This window comes from Ixodes scapularis, unplaced genomic scaffold (assembly GCF_016920785.2).
Source record: "Ixodes scapularis isolate PalLabHiFi unplaced genomic scaffold, ASM1692078v2 PGA_scaffold7__128_contigs__length_106722199, whole genome shotgun sequence".
Lineage (NCBI taxonomy): Eukaryota > Metazoa > Arthropoda > Arachnida > Ixodida > Ixodidae > Ixodes > Ixodes scapularis.
The window spans coordinates 101,539,271-101,557,649 of NW_024609882.1; the positions used below are offsets into that span (position 1 = coordinate 101,539,271).

The window sequence follows — 18,379 nt, forward strand, 5'->3', positions numbered from 1 at the left end:
CATATTGATTGAGCCAGCTGGGGTAGAACACCTACTTAGATCATTAAAGCCTTCTTCTGCCCCTGGTTGCGATCTAGTTAATCCAAAATTCTTAAAAAGCACAGGTGTTTATTCCTCTATCATACTAACAAAGATCTTTCAGTAGTCACTCGACAATGGTTTTCTACCCGCGGAATGGAAAGTCGGGAAGGTGATTCCACTCCACAAATCAGGTAACAAGACCTCTGCACTCAACTACCGACCCATATAACTCACCAGTATCCCCTGTAAAATTCTTGAACATATTCTGTTTTCCAATCTTGCTAACTTTCTCGAATCGAATTCATTTTCTACATTCGCGCAACATGGTTTTCGAAAAACTTACTCCTGTGAAACACAACTGGTGTCCTTCATGCATAAAATGAATATCATCCTCGATTACTCATCATCAGCAGATTGCATATTTTTAGATTTTTCCAAAGCATTCGATAAGGTCTGTCATAAGCTGCTGCTCTATAAACTGCGTCAACTAAACCTTGATCACAAACTTCTCACGTGGCTTGAATTCTTTCTTATTAACCGTTCACAATTTGTTTCAGCTAATGATCTAACATCCGAGCCGCGCAGTGTCCACTCTGGTGTACCGCAAGGCTCGGTGCTTGGTCCTCTTCTTTTTCTTATTTACATTAATGATCTCGCGTCAACTGTTTCCTCCCACATTCACTTGTTTGCTGATGACTGCGTACTTTTTCGTGAAATAACTTGCGATAATGACATAATCTGCCTTCAATCTGACCTTAACGCTATCTCTGTCTGGTGCGAAGCATGGCGCATGGAATTAAATATTAACAAGTGTAAACTAATGCATGTGTCCAGAAAACCTTGCCAATTGCCAAAATACTGCCTTAATAACATACCCCTTGACCCTGTATCCTCATACAAGTATCTCGGCATTCATATTTCACATGATCTGACTTGGACCGCCCATACCACATACGTGATTAATAATGCTAACCGGATGTTGGGATACCTTCGACGTAACTTTGCCCGAGCATCTTCGTCATTAAAACTACTGCTTTACACCACACTAATTCGCTCTAAATTGGAATACGCCGCGTCAGTTTGGGATCCCAGCCAAGAAAACCTAATAAACTCACTCGAAATGGTCCAAAATAATTCTGTTCGTTTTATACTTTCTAACTATAACCGAACCGCGAGCATAAGTTCAATGAAGTCTAGCCTCAGCCTGCCATCTCTCGCATCTCGCCGTAAAGCTTTTCGTCTCAGTCTCTTTCATAAATTGTTTTACCATTCACATCAGCACGACGAACTTATTTTACCTCCTCAGTACATCTCATCTCGGTTTGATCATGCTAATAAGGTTGGAATTCCATCAGCCAGAACTAACGCTTTCTTTCAGTCATTTCTGCCACGCACATCTGACGAGTGGAATCGCCTTCCTGCTTCAATAGCCACTATCGAAGACTCCCATCACTTCAAGAACGCCTTAGCTAACATTGTATGATTATATGCCATTTTTTGTTTATTTGTATTACCATTTTTGCTGTACTCTGTTTGTTTAATTTCTTCTTGATTGTAACCACTCCCCTCTCTAATGCCTTTGGCCCTGAGGGTATACTAAATAAATAAATAAATAAAACTGCTGACAGGTTTCGACATGTCAGTTCAGTTGTCAATGAAGTGCAAGAAAGATTCCAGCCCCGTTTGTTATTTACTCATGGGGAGTAGCCAAATTGTTTTTTTATGATCGGAGGGTGTGTCTTGGGCCGATATCTATTGAAAACTCTTTGCGCAGCCTATAGAACGTGTTTTGTCACAAAGAGGTGCGTTTGATTAGATACAGAAGTTTATGGATGTACACACAAGTGTGAGTTATAAAGAAGAAGCTGGGCATCCATACTGGTCCACGAGTAATGACGACATTGAGCTTGCAGGTGCATAGATTCTGTTGGATAGACGAGTGACAGTGGATGATGTGACAACCCGTTATCAACTGAATGAAGGCTGTTCCTAAGCAATATTACACGACAGGTCTGGGTTTCTAAATGTTTATATTAAAATAGATTCCACAGCCAGAGTTCGTGTTAATTTCGGAGGTTTATTCAATTTCGTGTGGGTGTGCTTTTTGGGCACGCTTTATGATTGATTTCTATTTTACCTAAAGGCTCCTCGTACGAATTATCTTCCAGTCCAGCTTTTCTCTGAAGCGATCGAGATCTATTCTACGGGCCTTTCAACGAGAACGCCTCTCGTGGAGGGCTGTATAACATTTCTCGCCTAGGTCCGTATTGTTGTAACAGCAGCCCTGCATGACGCAGTCGGCTGCTGTTTTTTGTGTTTTTTCTTGTATTAACGCTATGCACTGAATGTTATGCTTAAACGCAGCACGCCGTCAGGCACTGGTGCCCGCTTACGTACGCACTCGAAATGCACCTGGATTTGGGCATGTACAGTACCATAAGCTAGGACACTTGAGCGCACCATGAATGAAGCACGAGAGCTTGATCACGTCCGCACTCAGGATGCCCTGTGTCTGGTTATGTAGGCAGTGGGTGCTCACTGCTGTGGGCTGGTGTGTGTGCGTCATAACGTCTGTAACCTCGGGCCCAGAGCGTGGCCTGGATGGAGGGAAAGGGGGATCCCTCGCACGCCTATAAATGAAGAAGCGCGAGAGCCTTCAGGGAGATTCGGACTTTCGGACCAAAAAGAGTTCAAGATTTGTTCTTTTAACGCACGTTCTTCGTCTCCTGTAAATTATTTGCCGTTGTAAATAAACGTGGCCACACTGGTCACTAAAAGACTGCCCTGTCGCAACGTGCTCAGCGAGACCGAAGAAGTTTTTATATTTTTTTGCTACAACTTCCATGGAGTTGTCATCGTTGGTTATGTCTATCTTGACCGCACGCCGGTACGTCACGACAGTGACGTAACGGCGCCTGATTGGTGGAGGCAATTTCCTCCATCAATCAGGCTTTATTTCCTTCTTTGAGCGTATTAGTGCTAAATAAAGATATTGGTTCCCGTAAAAGCGGCCCCGCTGCTCTGCGAATTGTGCAACCGTCGTGATTGCGATCATGGTTTCAATACCGAGAAGATACCCACACAGCTAAGAATTTGCGAGCCAACTGACTGGAGGCAATCGGCCGTCCGCTTGTATCAATCTAGTCGAGGTATCATTCCGTCTTTGCTTTTCGAACGGCAAATGACTGGTGCACGGTCTAGCGCACACCAGCTCGGAGCACTTGGAGCGAAAGCTCGCGCTGCAGAAGCCACCCCGGCCCTGCCCGTTTCGATCTGGAAGAGCTTCGTACCGCCGTGCGGTCGTGTATCACTACTGCGTGCTGCACGTTAAAGACACCAGGTTTGCGGTTGTACCGCACTGGCTAAATTGCTCATCTACAGCTGAGACACCAGACGCCCACTAAGGCAGACTAGCTTCCGGCTGTATAAACATACACTCAACAATTTGCAATTAGACGCATAATAAAAAACAGCGAGCCGCCTCTTTTTTTTTGAAAGGGGGATGCCATTTTTTTTTTTTTTTTTTAACTAGCATAAGCTTGTGCGTTCTCTCTTTTGAGACGGTTAGAACGGTCGCACATAAAACCCGCGTTTCTCCTACCCGCCCGCTTCCTCCTCTCATTAGGCGGTTTTAGTGGACCGTACGCTATACACTCCGTGCGAAGCGACTAGTGCGCCGCCGCGCGGCCGTTACCGAAGGTAGGCAGTGAGAACCCAAGAGAAAGCGAAACCGAAACCACGGCACGCACGTTGGTACGCATTGAAGTCGGAGCGGTGCGGTTGCGCTGGGTTCACCGCATGAAGTGCTGCCGGTGCTGCGTCGTTAAGTACTTCAATAGTTGGGCGTCGTATCTCGTGAAGACAAGGTTTCACAGTTTTTCACCTCGCCAATGTTTTGTGGGACAGCGGCAACGATGGACCCGCGCCGTACTACGCAAGAAATTTAGTCTCCCGATCATATCTGCCACTGTGTCGGCACGGTTGACATATTCTACAATGCCGCTTTGCGCTCTGCGTTTGTTTTCGTACCAGTGACGCCTACATGTGTAAGCGCCGATGGGACGAACTGAAATGCCGTCCCGCACTCGCGGGTAGGCAGTGCCGATTTCATTGGAGGAATGCCCTCCAAAGAAGTTTCGACCCCATCGTACGTGTCGGTGATATTTCCGGACAAGTATGGCACGCAATCTGTACTTCATGCAGAAAGATTCCAACGGTAAAAAAAAAAGTGACAAATATGAATTTAAGAAAAAACTACAATGAAACTTCGAGTCACTAGAGAATCGACGATTGACAATGGAAGGTAATGTGGCGTGCTTTCTTTTTTGATCAGCCTCCTTTTGGATGCGGAAACGCTGACACCAAGTTCTGTAGAAAACAATTTTTTTTCTCAGCTTTAGAGCCACCTATCAAAAAGTTGTTCGAACTGAAAATACCGTTCACTGGTCCCTTCCTACCTGTAAAGTGTGCACCTCCCACGATGAGCGGTATTATCTTGACAGCCTTTGGCTGTAAAAACTAGTTCTCATTTAGTCACGCCGCCCAAACTAAATTTCCATTTGCTTTCGCTATGCCATCTCTTTTTGGTATAATCAGTGTTGTGTCAAGTGACGGTCATGCCAAGGTACCTGTGTGCCGCAAATCAGCGCCCCGCGCAACAGGTTATTACACAACAGCTGACCGCAAAAGCCTTTGACGGCCAAACCGTGTGTTGGCCGACAACTTTGTTTTCTCAGCTTTAGAGCCACCTTTCGTAAAGTTGTTTCAATTGAGAGTACTGTCCACTAGTCCCTTCCAACCTGCAAAGTCTCGACCTCCCACGACGAGTGGTATTCTCTTGACAGCCCTTTCATGGTCAAAACAGGTTCCCATTGAATTACGCCGCCCAAACCAAATTTCCACCTGGTTTCCCTATGCCACCTCTTTTTAGTATAAAAAGTGCTGTATGATGTTACTGTCAAATCCAAGCACCTGTGCGCCCAAATCTGCGCTTCGCACAGCCCGGTTATAACAGAACATTTTGGGTCCAATATATTGGATATCCCATACAGCTTTATTCCTTTATTCGTTAGAAACATAACTTTCACACCTACTGTCTTAATGAAACTTGGCACACTTCGTGCACAAACTTAGTGAACCTGTCACTCGCCTCGAAATATCATCGTTCCAGCAGTCCCGTTTACAGCGACGAGCGAAACAAATTTCCCACTCAGAGCAATTATGGTGGCGGCCGTCTTGCGTTTCGGCCGCGACTACAGAAATTACTCCTAATAACGACTCAAACTCAATATATAAGAAGTGGAGAACAGCTAAATTCCCTTCCTATGTCTGCCCCAGCACTCATGCAACGTCACCCTCAATGTATCGGCTCAAAAAGCAAAAGTTCCGTCCGTGCGCGTTTCCGCCGCCACAGCTTGGCATGCGAAAAGGCGCCGCAGGCTGCTGAGCGCGCCTCAATGTCGAACGCCAGCTCCTCCGCTAGCGGCGCTACGCGTTTTTCAAAGCGCCCCCTATAGTTCCCGCACGGAGCGTATAGCTTTGCATACACAAGGTAATTGCGGGCCGTGAGTACGCATGCGCAGAGCGCAATAGAAGGGCTAGCGTATTGCGTACGCACGCAACGTTGGGGATTTTGCGTGGCGGGCTAGCGGGCTTTGCGGGACGCTGGGGACGCTCTCGAGAGACCTCTGACCCAACGAGAGCGCCAGTTCAAGATGGCGGTTACCTCGACTGGCGTAGCAAGGGCGACGTGGTGTTTTTCAAAGTTCTGTTACGTGAAATTGCGTGGTGTTCAGCTCGGAAATCCTTTCTGGGACCTACCGCGGTCGAATCAGATCGCCGTGCAGCTGAAGGAGTGCACAGTGAAAATGTTCGCCGCTCGGAATGTGCGTCAACGCTGCGATATGCTCAACGCTAAGCCTATTCGCACAGTTCATCGCCGACGGACGAAAAAGAAATCGCCGAAGTTCTAGCTATGCACTGGAAATCAGTAAATCATGAATTTCATTCCGCGATAGCATTGATAAAAGGTGCCGTTTCCACGGGACGACTGACGGAGGCTTTGTGATCGAAATGGGCTGCGCACTCCTACTCGTATATGCCTCGGTACCCCACAGGAAACCGCGCTGGACGAGGCAGCTGCGGCTTGGTTTAATTTGAAATAAAATGATTGGCCACGTTTTCATTATGAATATTTCTTTCCACAGAGCATGGTTGCGCTATAAGCACGCGGACTTCTAAGGCTCTAGCAAATTTAACCAAGATCATGCGTGGTGTTCACTCGAAAACGTAACGCACCGCTAAATTCGGTCCGAGCAGGTCATTTTTAGCGTACGCTATACTGTTGCGTATTGCGTACGTAAGAGCCAGCAACGCTATACTAAAACTGTCTATTATGTGCATTTGGTTATAACTAAATTAGCTATAATAATGATTATTATTAATATTTATTTTCAGTTTCACTCAGGGAAAAGGAGTTTCGCGGGAACTAGAGCCAATAAATGAGCTGCGCTCAGAGTATTGTTACTCTCTTCCCCGACAGTGTTGTCAACGCCGCCATTTTGGTGCTTGTGCAGAGCAGGCGCAACTGCCGATCGTCATGATTCAAAAGTGCGACATCCTCAGCATTAGATTCGGTGTTAGGAAGCTCATGTAATGTTGCTTTGCTTTGTCGCAAACTGCTTAAAGTGGAAAACGGAAAAGCGTTTCTTGTGATTTCAGATAAAGCTTCAAACAACTGGCAACCATGATTTTAAGCCACAATAAAGAAAAGTGTCGCTACTCTGAAGCGTAGTTTATTTAATGACACTATTCATGCTCTTTTTCAAGAGGCTTGTTATACCTGGAGGGGCCATGACGTAAGCCCCGTGGATTCCACAAGCCACTACCTTTTGACACCTGCCTTTTCTTCATTGTTCCCGCTTGTGCCAGTAAATTAGCTATGGTTCAGAGTAACGACACTTGGCCATATTGTGGCTTAAAATCATGGTTGCCAGTTATATGAAGCTTTATCTAAAATCACAGAAAACGCTTTTCCGTCCCTCACAAATGTTTAAACAACCCGCGACAGAGCATTGCAATATTGCATCAGCTTCCTAGCATCGCATCTAATGCTGAGGAAGTCGTACTTTTGGATCATGATGATCGGCAGTTGCGTTTGCTCTGAGCAAGACCCAAAATGGCGGCGCTCAAAACAATTTTGGGGAACGGAGTGCCGATACTTTAAAGCTCATTTAGTGACTCTAGGCATAAAGTGAAGTCCCGTGTATTCTTTTCCTCTTCGTCTTCATTGTTTATTGATTTCAATCATATCGAATAATGAACACATTATATCACGCTACGCTTGTGTAATTATTTGTCTTAGATTTATTAGCCTGAGCCAGTACTTAAACCATTTAGTTATCGATAGTAAATCTTCCAATATATTTTTTTAAATGTGAGGGTAAAAAGACACGGAGATTGATGATGATACAGACGCCAACGTCGCCCTCGGAAATTTTTTGAACATTAGAAATCAGCAGTTTGTCTGCCATCCGCCAGGTAGCGCAACAAAACATCCAAACAGTTTTTAATTGTTTTTAAAATTAGCTAAGCTCTACACCTATTAAGAAACCAAAGCAAGGTCATTGTGAAAATTTAATACATTGGAATGTATATCTATTTCAAACAATAAATATTATTAGATGCCAATAAATCTGTTTGATATTCAAAAAAGATATGCGTCAAAACAGGTAAGTTTGAAACGCTCCTGGAGCGTTATGACTTTGAAAATGAAAAAAGCTATCGTCCACCTCTTGGGCAACCATTGTAGCTCTAAATGTTATTAAATATTTTATCATAGATTAATTATTTCCTCAGCGGCATTTGAAGTACTATGACTCGAGGCACAAAAAAGTGCTACGTTTAATATAAAATATCTAAACAAAAAAAAAATTTACACGACATTAAATTTTTTTCTGCATATTACCAATTATAAGCACTACATCTGTAGCTAATTTCATTGCCCTAGCGGGTGTCATTAAAAACATATTTGTGCTGAAAATGTCAATTTTAGGGCAATATTTGGAGGGATGAAAAAACAAAGTAGTGCAAACACCAACAAAGTGTATCGTTAAATTCTGCTCCGACATCATCTTAACAAAACTGCTATATTGGAACCGTGTTATCTTTAATGGATCGTTCATAAAACATGAACTAGCGGAGCAAGTGAGGCTCCGCGCCATCATCTTCGCAGCGCTACAAATGCGCATGAATAGTAAAAACCAACACATACCTAATATTTAATGAAAGAAGATTGCATTGCCTTTCGAATTACATCAATCCCTCGAAACAGTATTCAAAAGAAGATGAGTAATGACCTGCCAAAAAGTACCTAAACTGCCACATTCAGTGGGACCGTGGCCTTAGGAGGACCTGGAGTAGCAGCGATCGCGCTGAACAATAACAACAAATGTTTGATGTCTTACTGAAAGGAGTAAGTAATTTTGATCTTAATATATAGCCCAAAACGAAGGTGAGCAAAAGGATCTGGGGGAGCCACCTCAGAAAACACCGGGTCGCCATCAATATTATCGTCTCTTCGAATGCTTTGTTCATTATCAAAAATATATTTTCTTCCATCGCTGTTATGTTTTCCTTTCCGTAGCCCGAGACGAAGCCAATCCGCGCAGTATCCAGGTTATTATCTCGACAGTTTCAAGATCAGGTCGCGGATCGTTTACTCGCGATGTCACGTGGTATTACCCGCTGAAGTAGGAGACAGGTTACTCGGGTAAGATCTAGATTTGTTAGCGTGTTCGGTCGAGCGGCCAAGCTAATCCTGTAGTAATAGCTTTTGTTGGCGGGACTTGGAGCTGGCCGTGACCTCCACCTAAATGGCGTCTAGTGGCGCAAGTATTTCGCGATCTTTTTGTTCTCGTGGAAAAATTACGTAAAAAAACCTGTCCCATCGATGCTCTCAGCAATATTTTTTTTTCATTGCAGTGTCGTTTTCAAGGGGCGATGCGTCAATATTTGTACTTTGCGCCAGGGTTGGGCAGAAATACTCAAAAATGTATTTGGAAATACAAATACTGGGATACATTAAAATAGTAGCTAAAATACTGATACTGGAATACATCTGAAAAAGTGTATCGCGATACGTATCGGAAATATTTATTTATTTATTTATTTATTTATTACATGTACCCTCAGGGCCTTTGGCATTGAAGAGGGGAGTGGTTACAAAAATGGTGTTGGAGTAAAAGAAAGCAGTTACTAGAAATACAAAAAAAAATGGCGTCTATTCATACAATATTAGTTAAGGCGTTCTTGAACAGGTGGAGGTCTTCGATTGAAGCTGTTGGTACGGGAAGGCGATTCCACTCTTCTGATGTGCGTGGGAGAAATGACTGAAAAAAAGCATTAGTCCTGCACGATGGGACACCGACCTTATGGACGTGATCTAATCGAGATGAAACGTATTGGGGAGGTAATATAAGTTCGGTGCGGAGATGGGGGTGATAAAATAACTTGTGAAAGAGACAAAGACGAAAGTTTTTACGACGAGATGACAAAGACGGCAAGTCAAGGCTGAATTTCATTGTGGTTATGCTCGCAGTTCTGTTATAGTTGGACAAGATAAAGCGAACAGAGTTATTCTGGACCATTTCGAGTGAGTGAATTAGATTTTCATGACAAGGGTCCCAGGCTGAAACGGCATATTCAAGTTTTGGACGAATTAGTGTTTTGTAAAGTAAAAGTTTTAGAGATGAGGGAACTTTTGCAAAATTACGTCGAAGATATCCCAACATACGGTTAGCGTTATTAATTATATATGTTATATGAACTGTCCAAGTGAGATTTGATGTGATGTGAATACCAAGATATTTATAACTAGTCACAGCATCTAGGGGCGAGTTATGAAGATGGTAAACAGGTAGATTATGATTTTTCCTGGACACCCGCATAAATTTACATTTGTTAATGTTCAATTGCATGCACCACGTTTTGCACCAAACAGAAATAGCGTTAAGATCGGACTGGAGCGTGTTAATGTCATTTTCACAAGTTATTTCCCTAAATACAACACAATCATCGGCAAACAAATGAATATGGGAAGAGACACAAGAGGGTAGATCATTAATGTATATAAGAAAAAGAAGAGGTCCGAGCACAGAGCCTTGTGGCACACCGGAGTGAACGCCACTCGGCTGAGAGAGGTGATTATTAGCTACAATGAACTGCGAGCGGTTAACCAGAAAACATTCAAGCCAAATAAGAAGTTTTGGGTCAAGGTTAAGTTGGTGCAATTTATAGAGTAATAGCTTATGGCTTACCTTATCAAAAGCTTTTGAAAAATCTAAAAAGATGCAATCGGCTAATGAGGAATGGTCAAGAATAACATTTAGTTTATGAAGGACTGATACCAATTGTGTTTCACATGAGTAGGTTTTTCGAAAGCCATGTTGTGACGACGTGAAAAACGAATTAGATTCAAGGAAGTTGGCGAGGTTCGAAGATAGTATATGTTCGAAAATTTTACATGGGATGCTGGTTAGTGATATTGGTCGGTAATTAAGTGGACAATGCTTGTTACCTGATTTATGAAGTGGAATCACCTTCCCGACCGTCCACTCAGCTGGAAGACAACCATTATCGATGGTCTGTTGAAAAATTTTTGACAGGATAACTGAACAATAAACGCTCGTACATTTTAAAAATTTGGGGCTGATGAGGTCACAACCAGGAGCGGAGGAAAGTTTAAGTGATCTAATTATGCTTTCGACACCTAAAGGATCTATGACTATCGGGAACATAGCAGGGTAGTCGTAAGAATAGGTAGTTGGTAGTGAGATGTCGGAAGTTACAGAAAAATTACGCGTAAAAATTTCCTTGAAGATAAACGGACATTGATGAGGGGGAATGAGATTCCCTGAACTGTCAACTAATGAAATATTATCATCATCAGCAGGATTTATCACGCGCCAAAATTTTTTAATGTCGGTTACAAGCATGGATGGTAAGGTAGTATTATGGTATTTTTCTCTGGCTGTTTTAATGGCCGCCACGTATTCATCAGAAGCCAGTTTGTAAGCGGCCCAACAAGCATCGTCTGATGATGAATTGGCCGATCTGTACAATCGCTTTTTTCTGTTAGATAGACGTCTGATGTGGGGGTTATACCAGGGAGCATTACTGTTAGATATGATAGTGCGGGTAGGAATGTACTTATTAGTTAAGTCGTTGATCTTGGCCACGAAGATATCCCAGTTGGATTGCACGCTGCGAATTTCAAAGTCCTTTAAAAATGTTTCGAGGAAGACAGATAGATCACTATTAATAGCCTCAAAATTTGCCTTTTGATAATTACGAATAGTTTTCATTTTTCTTTTAGTCTTAACGCGCTGCAGGTTGACGTGAAATGACAAAAGGGTATGATCACTCAAGCCAGGTATGATCACTCAAACATTTTAAAAAGAGTAAAAAAGTATTTGGAAATACAAATACAGGAATACATTTTAGGGAGGGCGGAAATACAAATACAGAAATACTGATACTGCAATACATTTTTCACATTTGTTTGAGACGCCAACTGAGGTGAAGCTTGAAGTGCAAGTTTTTGATCCCCAAATTACTTTCCCGTAGGCTTGGCACATTGCCTTGAAGGTAGTGAATTCGAACGACGAGGAGTCTTCAATGGGCTCGAAAAAACGTCAATCAAGGACTGACCGCGGTCCCTTAGCTGACATCCTGTCTGTCTGACGAGGGATGCGAAAAGACTTTGACCTCTAAAGAAATTTTATGTCATTCTAAATCACATCAAAGCGTCACCACGCCCTGTCCAATTGTGCAACTGTCAACATTTATCACATGAGGTCACGGTGGGATGAACTGGTATTTTTTATCTCTACGTGTGGCCTTGAACATGAAACTTTACAACGCTGCTGTATGAAAGGACAATACGTACTTTCGTTGTAGGTTACCTCGTTGAAGATCGTGCGGGCAGTGTCATTTGGAATTTTCGAGAATAGTAGACCACCTGAAGCATTCTGAAACACCTGTCTTATCTTCTGTTACGGTTGAAAAAAACGATACCGTGCATCCCTGTTGTAAAGGTCCTTCCTGCCGACCCTCCACCACCAACGCATGAATTGCAGTCCTCAAGTTTCGTCTTGCATACTCCGAATAGAAACCTCATGGATGGCGACCTGATATTGCCGGCACAGGTGCGAGCTCTCCGAGAAACGGCGCGCTCGAGACGAGTCGCAGGTGTACGAAGTCTGGGTCAGCACAGAGAGGCCACGTCTGAGCTCCTTCCTGGGTTCGGATCACCAGAACAGCAGGTCACTTTCACGTCGGCAGAGGACGTACCCTTGAGCCGTGCAATATTACGGGTGCAGCCGCCGACGCATTCGAATATGTGTTTAACTTCACTGGGTAAGTCATCCTACTATTTCAAGCCAACCACCGCCAGGCTCGTGCTGCAACGGACTGTGACTCAGCTTTTCCGGCTGGGTGTACTGGGTGTACTGTATACGCTAAGGCAAGAGAGACGGTTAGCAGCGAGCTTTGGATGCCAGCAAACAATATATGACTCAAGAAACCCCTACCTAAAAACCTGCGGCACAAGATGCTCTGACTCCACTCCTGGCACGCCACCTGGTTCGAGTCAACACTACGCAACACTTCTCAGAAGAGAGAAGAGGACGCATAGAAAAATAGTTTGTAGAAACAGAAGGAACCTTGGTCAGCATGGTAACAATGCCCAAGCATCTCCCTGACCCTGGTGCCCTCAGAAGTAAAAAAAAAAAAAAAAGCGTTCTGATTTGTTTTGTTTTTTTCGGGGGGGGGGGGGGGGGGTATTTCTCAAGAAATGTAACGAAATACATTTCACCCTGATTGTATCGCGATACAAAGGAACATTCAAAATGTATTTCGATAGAGGAATACAGATACTGGCGGAGAAAATGTATCGCGATACAGAAATACAGATACAAAATGTATTTCTGAAATACTATCGCGATACATTTGTATCGCGATACTGCCCAACCCTGCATATACCACTTAGAACGAATCCCTGACGTTAATGACCTATGAAACACGCGTTCGTTTTTCACCCCACGCAATAGAAGTCCCAGAAAAAATTAAAGAAAAACAAGCAGCGTTCACCCCCTCAAATCGCAGCCAGAACAAGCGGCCACGTGATCTGGAGCCGATTATATGCCGCCAATGTTGATCATAGCCACGCGCTGGCGTTGGCAAAGCACAGGACACGCGCTGAGTTCCAGACATTGTTATGGCTCGGCTATTGCCGTTGATGCAGCGATTGGACACGAGCCCCCTACCCGAATGCTTCTCGAGCTAGTAATTATAACGAGCCCCAATCGAGTGGCCACGCAATGCTCGGGTCCAATCTATGAACCGCATTCAAATATCGTCATTGGGGTGTACTGCGATCCCCACGTTACGTCATCAAATTTTGCAAAGAAAAGATTGAATGAAAATGATCGCTTTTGTCCTTGAAATTACACCGCAACAAAGGAGTTTCTTGGCCACTGGCGTTGCGTGCGAGTGTCCTTGAGTCCCACTAGTGCCAGTAAGCTTGTGTAAAGTGAAAAAAATTTCAATTGAATATCGTTGCACCGCTTCTTTAAAGAGAAGCTAAAACACTTTTTGAGAAAAACGAGTTAGAGGTGAATTCTGGCGTATTTTTATCCCGTGAATCTGAATATCACGTTCCTTTTGCCCGAAGATGTAACTAAACGCGAGAAAACATGAAAAACCTCCGACCTGTCGTGACCACTATGATCTTTGGACCACCAAGCGCGTGTCGCTCCTGTAGACAGCGCGTGCCAAAGCAAGCTTACGATGTATTGGCGACGTGACTATGACGTCAGCAAAGGATGTCTCATCGACGGAAATAAGAGCAATGTAAGAACTTCAATCTTTGCGGTGCTGGCAGCGTTGCTTTGAGAGCGCTATGATTTCAGGCTGCCACCATGCTCATTACAAACACCATCGAACTTGTTGTTCACAGGGTAATGACGTCACGAAAAGTAACCAAACGAGAACGCCACCGAAACATCTCGCGGCTAATAGATGATTTGCACACGCCCCAAATTACTGACGCCATTGCTAATCTTCTCTTGTTTTACCCAGACGCTGAGCCAGCGAAGCGGGCGTTGCCGAGCTTCCGCTAAGGCCAATGCTGGGGAGAAGGAAACAGTAGAAACTAAAATGGCAACAACCCGCCCTGCTCTGGTCATTGTGAAGTGACGTAAGCGTAATAAGAGAAAACAAAAATTGGAAGTCGGCTATGGCGGCGTTCTTGCAGAGCTGCTGCAAAGCGTCTCTATTCCCCCGTACTGACACTAGTCGTGACATCTCTCTTTGACCTTTTTAAAAATAGCAAGATGGCGCGTGCATGGCTTTGACACCCGCTAAAGATGCGGGAGAGCGGAGATTCATTACACTCCTTTTACAACGGCACGTTCCGGGAAGGAGGGGCTTCAGCGGTACTTTGAAAATCAATATCAGCAGCCTCCGTGCACCGAACTGAAAAATAATCTCGATATTCGTGATTCTCGAGGCCAAATACAAACGATTTAGGTTTTTTTTTTTTTTTTTTCTTGAATGCAAAATTGTTTTAGCTTCCCTTTAATACTTCTTACGCGTAAAACTAGTCGTGATTCATGTGAAATGTATAACTAGTAATAGTAATGTAGCCAATTGGGTCGAATACCTATTTTTCTTTTGTTTACACTCATAACGTATTACATCATGGAAGTAATAAACAGTAACACCATATATTAATTCGCTCTACGTACTTATTATATATATATATTCCACTGAAGAATTGTGTGCGTAGCTTGTAAATAAGTGTAAATGCATAGGTTTTTACAAGACAAATGTCAATGGGCTGGTGACCGAGAGGTCTGGTGCGTTCCGCTATGCTACATAAAGTTCTGGGTGCGATTCTTCTTACAGCGAAGTTTATTTTCCTTGTTGTATTTGGTGTTTTTTAGTTGAAAACGCAGGCACATATTTTCGGCACCAATTCATCGTCTGTGATAGCAAACCAAAAACGCGTTGGAAGCTGCTCTCATCAAAGCACTACAGCAAGTGGAAGAAAAACACACGCACACACACACAGAGTAAGAAAAAATATTTCAGTAAGCAATTTTATGTTTAAGTTAAAGGCTTGTGCTTTCAAATCAAAGAAAGTACAAAAAAGCCATAAAACAAAATTATTCCCCAGGCGGCTTCGTCAATCTGTCCTTGTAAGAAGATTTTGCACACGCCTCCAGTTTTATATACGTTCATAGTACCTGATTGAAATAAACAAATCAAATCAAACTTTTCGTAGCAAGAGTGTGACGCACCAAACTTATTGGTCACCATAAAAGACAAGATTCCGAAGACATTACGGTGGTATATAAACATTTCTATGAGACGTAGGTCTAGAGAGTTGCGTTTTTTAATTATTCTTGTTCATTACATAATTCCTCGGTAATATATTTACTCGTCGCTTTTGAAGTACGCGGGGGAGATTCATTTTATTCATATTTCCAGCCTCTTTGTCGAGTTGCTGCGAGCGGATTCGCACTTTCGTGATCAAAACGAAGGCGCATTTGTGGCACGTTGTTCGACCACCGTATTCAGTACGCGGCTCGACTGATTCCGATGCAAAACGGTTCCCTAAAAGTCTATTATAATGATAGGTTTCTTTCAAACCTTTTTTTTTAACATACAAATTTCATTTTGCCTCATGAGAGAACTTGCTGACCCGTGTGCGAGATCTGGCACTAAAGAAATATCGTGCGTAAGAAGGTCACCACCATAAAGGTACGCAAAACAAATTTTTCATGTGTGCAGTTACATTCATTATTTACTCGATGCAGAGCAAACAGATCAATTTATCGCAATAGAACGACGAACTTAAAAAAGTGAAAGCTGTTTACAACTCCCTGTAACGCCGAATTAGAGCGCAGCTCTTGAGGAGGAGGAGGGAAGGGTACTGGGGGGGGTCAAATGACCTTGGGGGGGTCACGTGACCTAGGGGGTCACGTGACGATGCCGGTGCCGATTACGTCATCAGTGACGTCACAGATGACGTCATCAGTGATGATGACGATGACGATGCGGATGCCGGTGACGTCATCAGTGATGATGACGATGACGATGTGGATGCCGGTGACGTCATCAGTGACGTCACTGATGACGTCATCGGGGGTCACGTGACCTCGGGGGGGTCACGTGACTTGGGAAGTCACGTGATTTTGGGGGGTCACGTGACTTGGGAAGTCACGTGACTTTGGGCGTCACGTGACCCTGGGGAGAGGTCACGTGACCTCTGAGGGTCACGTGGCCTTGGGGTCATGTGACCTTGGGATGACCTTGGGGTGACCTTGGTTACGCCGACGCCGACGTTGACGGCGACGCCGCTCAAGCCGGGAACGGGCCCCTAAGAGCTGCGCTCTAAAACCTTTCTAGTGCACCTTCGACTGTGTGACTTTCGCCTTAGCTCTGTATCCCGTACCTGTAGTCGGTAGAGGTAGGGGACCTGCGGGCCCGCGACTGCGGCCCACCACAGGGCCGGGTGCCGGAGGAACAGGCTGCCCAGGCTCGGGTCGGCGCCGATCCTGCGCGCGATGTCCCGGGTGTAGGGCATGTAGTCCACCTGGATCGTGTGCCGGGGGCTGGACACGTAGCGTCGCCGCTGCCTGGACTCCGTCTGCGCTATGTCCTCCAGCATCGCCTCCTGGACGTGCCGAACGACATTTAGGACTTCAAGCTGTTTAAGAGCACTATAAATAAATAAATTGTTTGGTTTGCTTTGCTGCGCACGGGCCTTCTTTCCCTTCGGATTATTACCACCAAAGGCCTCTCACCGATCACTTAGGGAGGTTTAGTTCGTAAGCCGTTAAAAGTATGCCGAATTTCCCCGAACACGTCTTGTAGCAACGTTCTGCCATTCTTGAAGCTCAATCGGCACGCAGTACCTTTCGCACGACTCATTTAATTTTCGGTGTAATTCTGCTGACCAATTTTAAGATCTCTGAGGCAGATTTGCCGAGTCCGACACGGAAGTGGTACGCGCTCATCGCTCTGGTTAGAGGCTATGCTGAAATCGACGACGTGCTTTTGCACGAGTCACACATACCTGCGTAGCACATCTTGAAATGCTCAAGAAACCTTTGGGCATCAAAACGCGCGAATGTTTCCGCGTTCATCAGCTGCGCGTGCATCATCGTGCTGTAATTTTGTTTTTATGCTACAAAATTAGGATCGGAACTTTGTAATTGCACGTCGTATGTTAGCTGTCATTGCAATGTAAGCATTGTACGCCAGTATTTCTGTTTATTCCCGCTAGAAACATGAGCATCAACCCCATTGCAGAGCCTGGAGTTCATAGAGTGAATATGCTGCTGATAAGCGATAAATTTTGCAAACGCGCGGAGTTAATAAGCAACGAATAGAGCAAACGCACGGCGTTTGCTCTACGCGCGGCGTTAGAACTGTGCCTACTGCACCGCACAAAACATTAACCTGTTGCCGAGCAAAACGTTTCGCCTGGTCGCTTTTGGCAGCGGCAGCGGCTCGTGGCACAGCGCTTACGATTTCATCTGACCTTTACAGTGACTGTGCTACAAACAGCTCGTCGTCGAGGCGGCTTCGCCGAGTCATCAAGCCCACGTACCAGGAGGAGCTGCAAACACGCTGCACGAGTTGCCAGACCACAAGGACTAGCAGCTATAAAAGCAAGACCAGCGACTCTGCAGGACAATTTGGCAGCGGCAGCGGCTCGTGGCACAGCGCTTACGATTTCATCTGACCTTTACAGTGACCGTGCTACAAACAGCTCGTCGTCGAGGCGGCTTCGCCGAGTCATCAAACCCACGTACCAGGAGGAGCTGCAAACACGCTGCACGAGTTGCCAGACCACAAGGACTAGCAGCTATAAAAGCAAGACCAGCGACTCTGCAGGACAATTTGGCAGCGGCAGCGGCTCGTGGCACAGCGCTTACGATTTCATCTGACCTTTACAGTGACCGTGCTACAAACAGCTCGTCGTCGAGGCGGCTTCGCCGAGTCATCAAACCCACGTACCAGGAGGAGCTGCAAACACGCTGCACGAGTTGCCAGACCACAAGGACTAGCAGCTATAAAAGCAAGACCAGCGACTCTGCAGGACAATTTGGCAGCGGCAGCGGCTCGTGGCACAGCGCTTACGATTTCATCTGACCTTTACAGTGACCGTGCTACAAACAGCTCGTCGTCGAGGCGGCTTCGCCGAGTCATCAAACCCACGTACCAGGAGGAGCTGCAAACACGCTGCACGAGTTGCCAGACCACAAGGACTAGCAGCTATAAAAGC

General features: G+C 44.8%; 1 protein-coding gene across 1 annotated transcript in view; it reads right to left on the reverse strand.

Annotated features, from left to right (window-relative positions):
* Positions 1-18,379, reverse strand: part of LOC120841323 (flavin-containing monooxygenase 5) — a 113,510-nt gene that overhangs the window by 35,693 nt on the left and 59,438 nt on the right. The window contains exon 5 of the mRNA XM_040501583.2: positions 16,541-16,762. Within this exon, the coding sequence (XP_040357517.1) occupies positions 16,541-16,762 (222 nt within the window). The remainder of the gene's footprint in view (positions 1-16,540; positions 16,763-18,379) is intronic.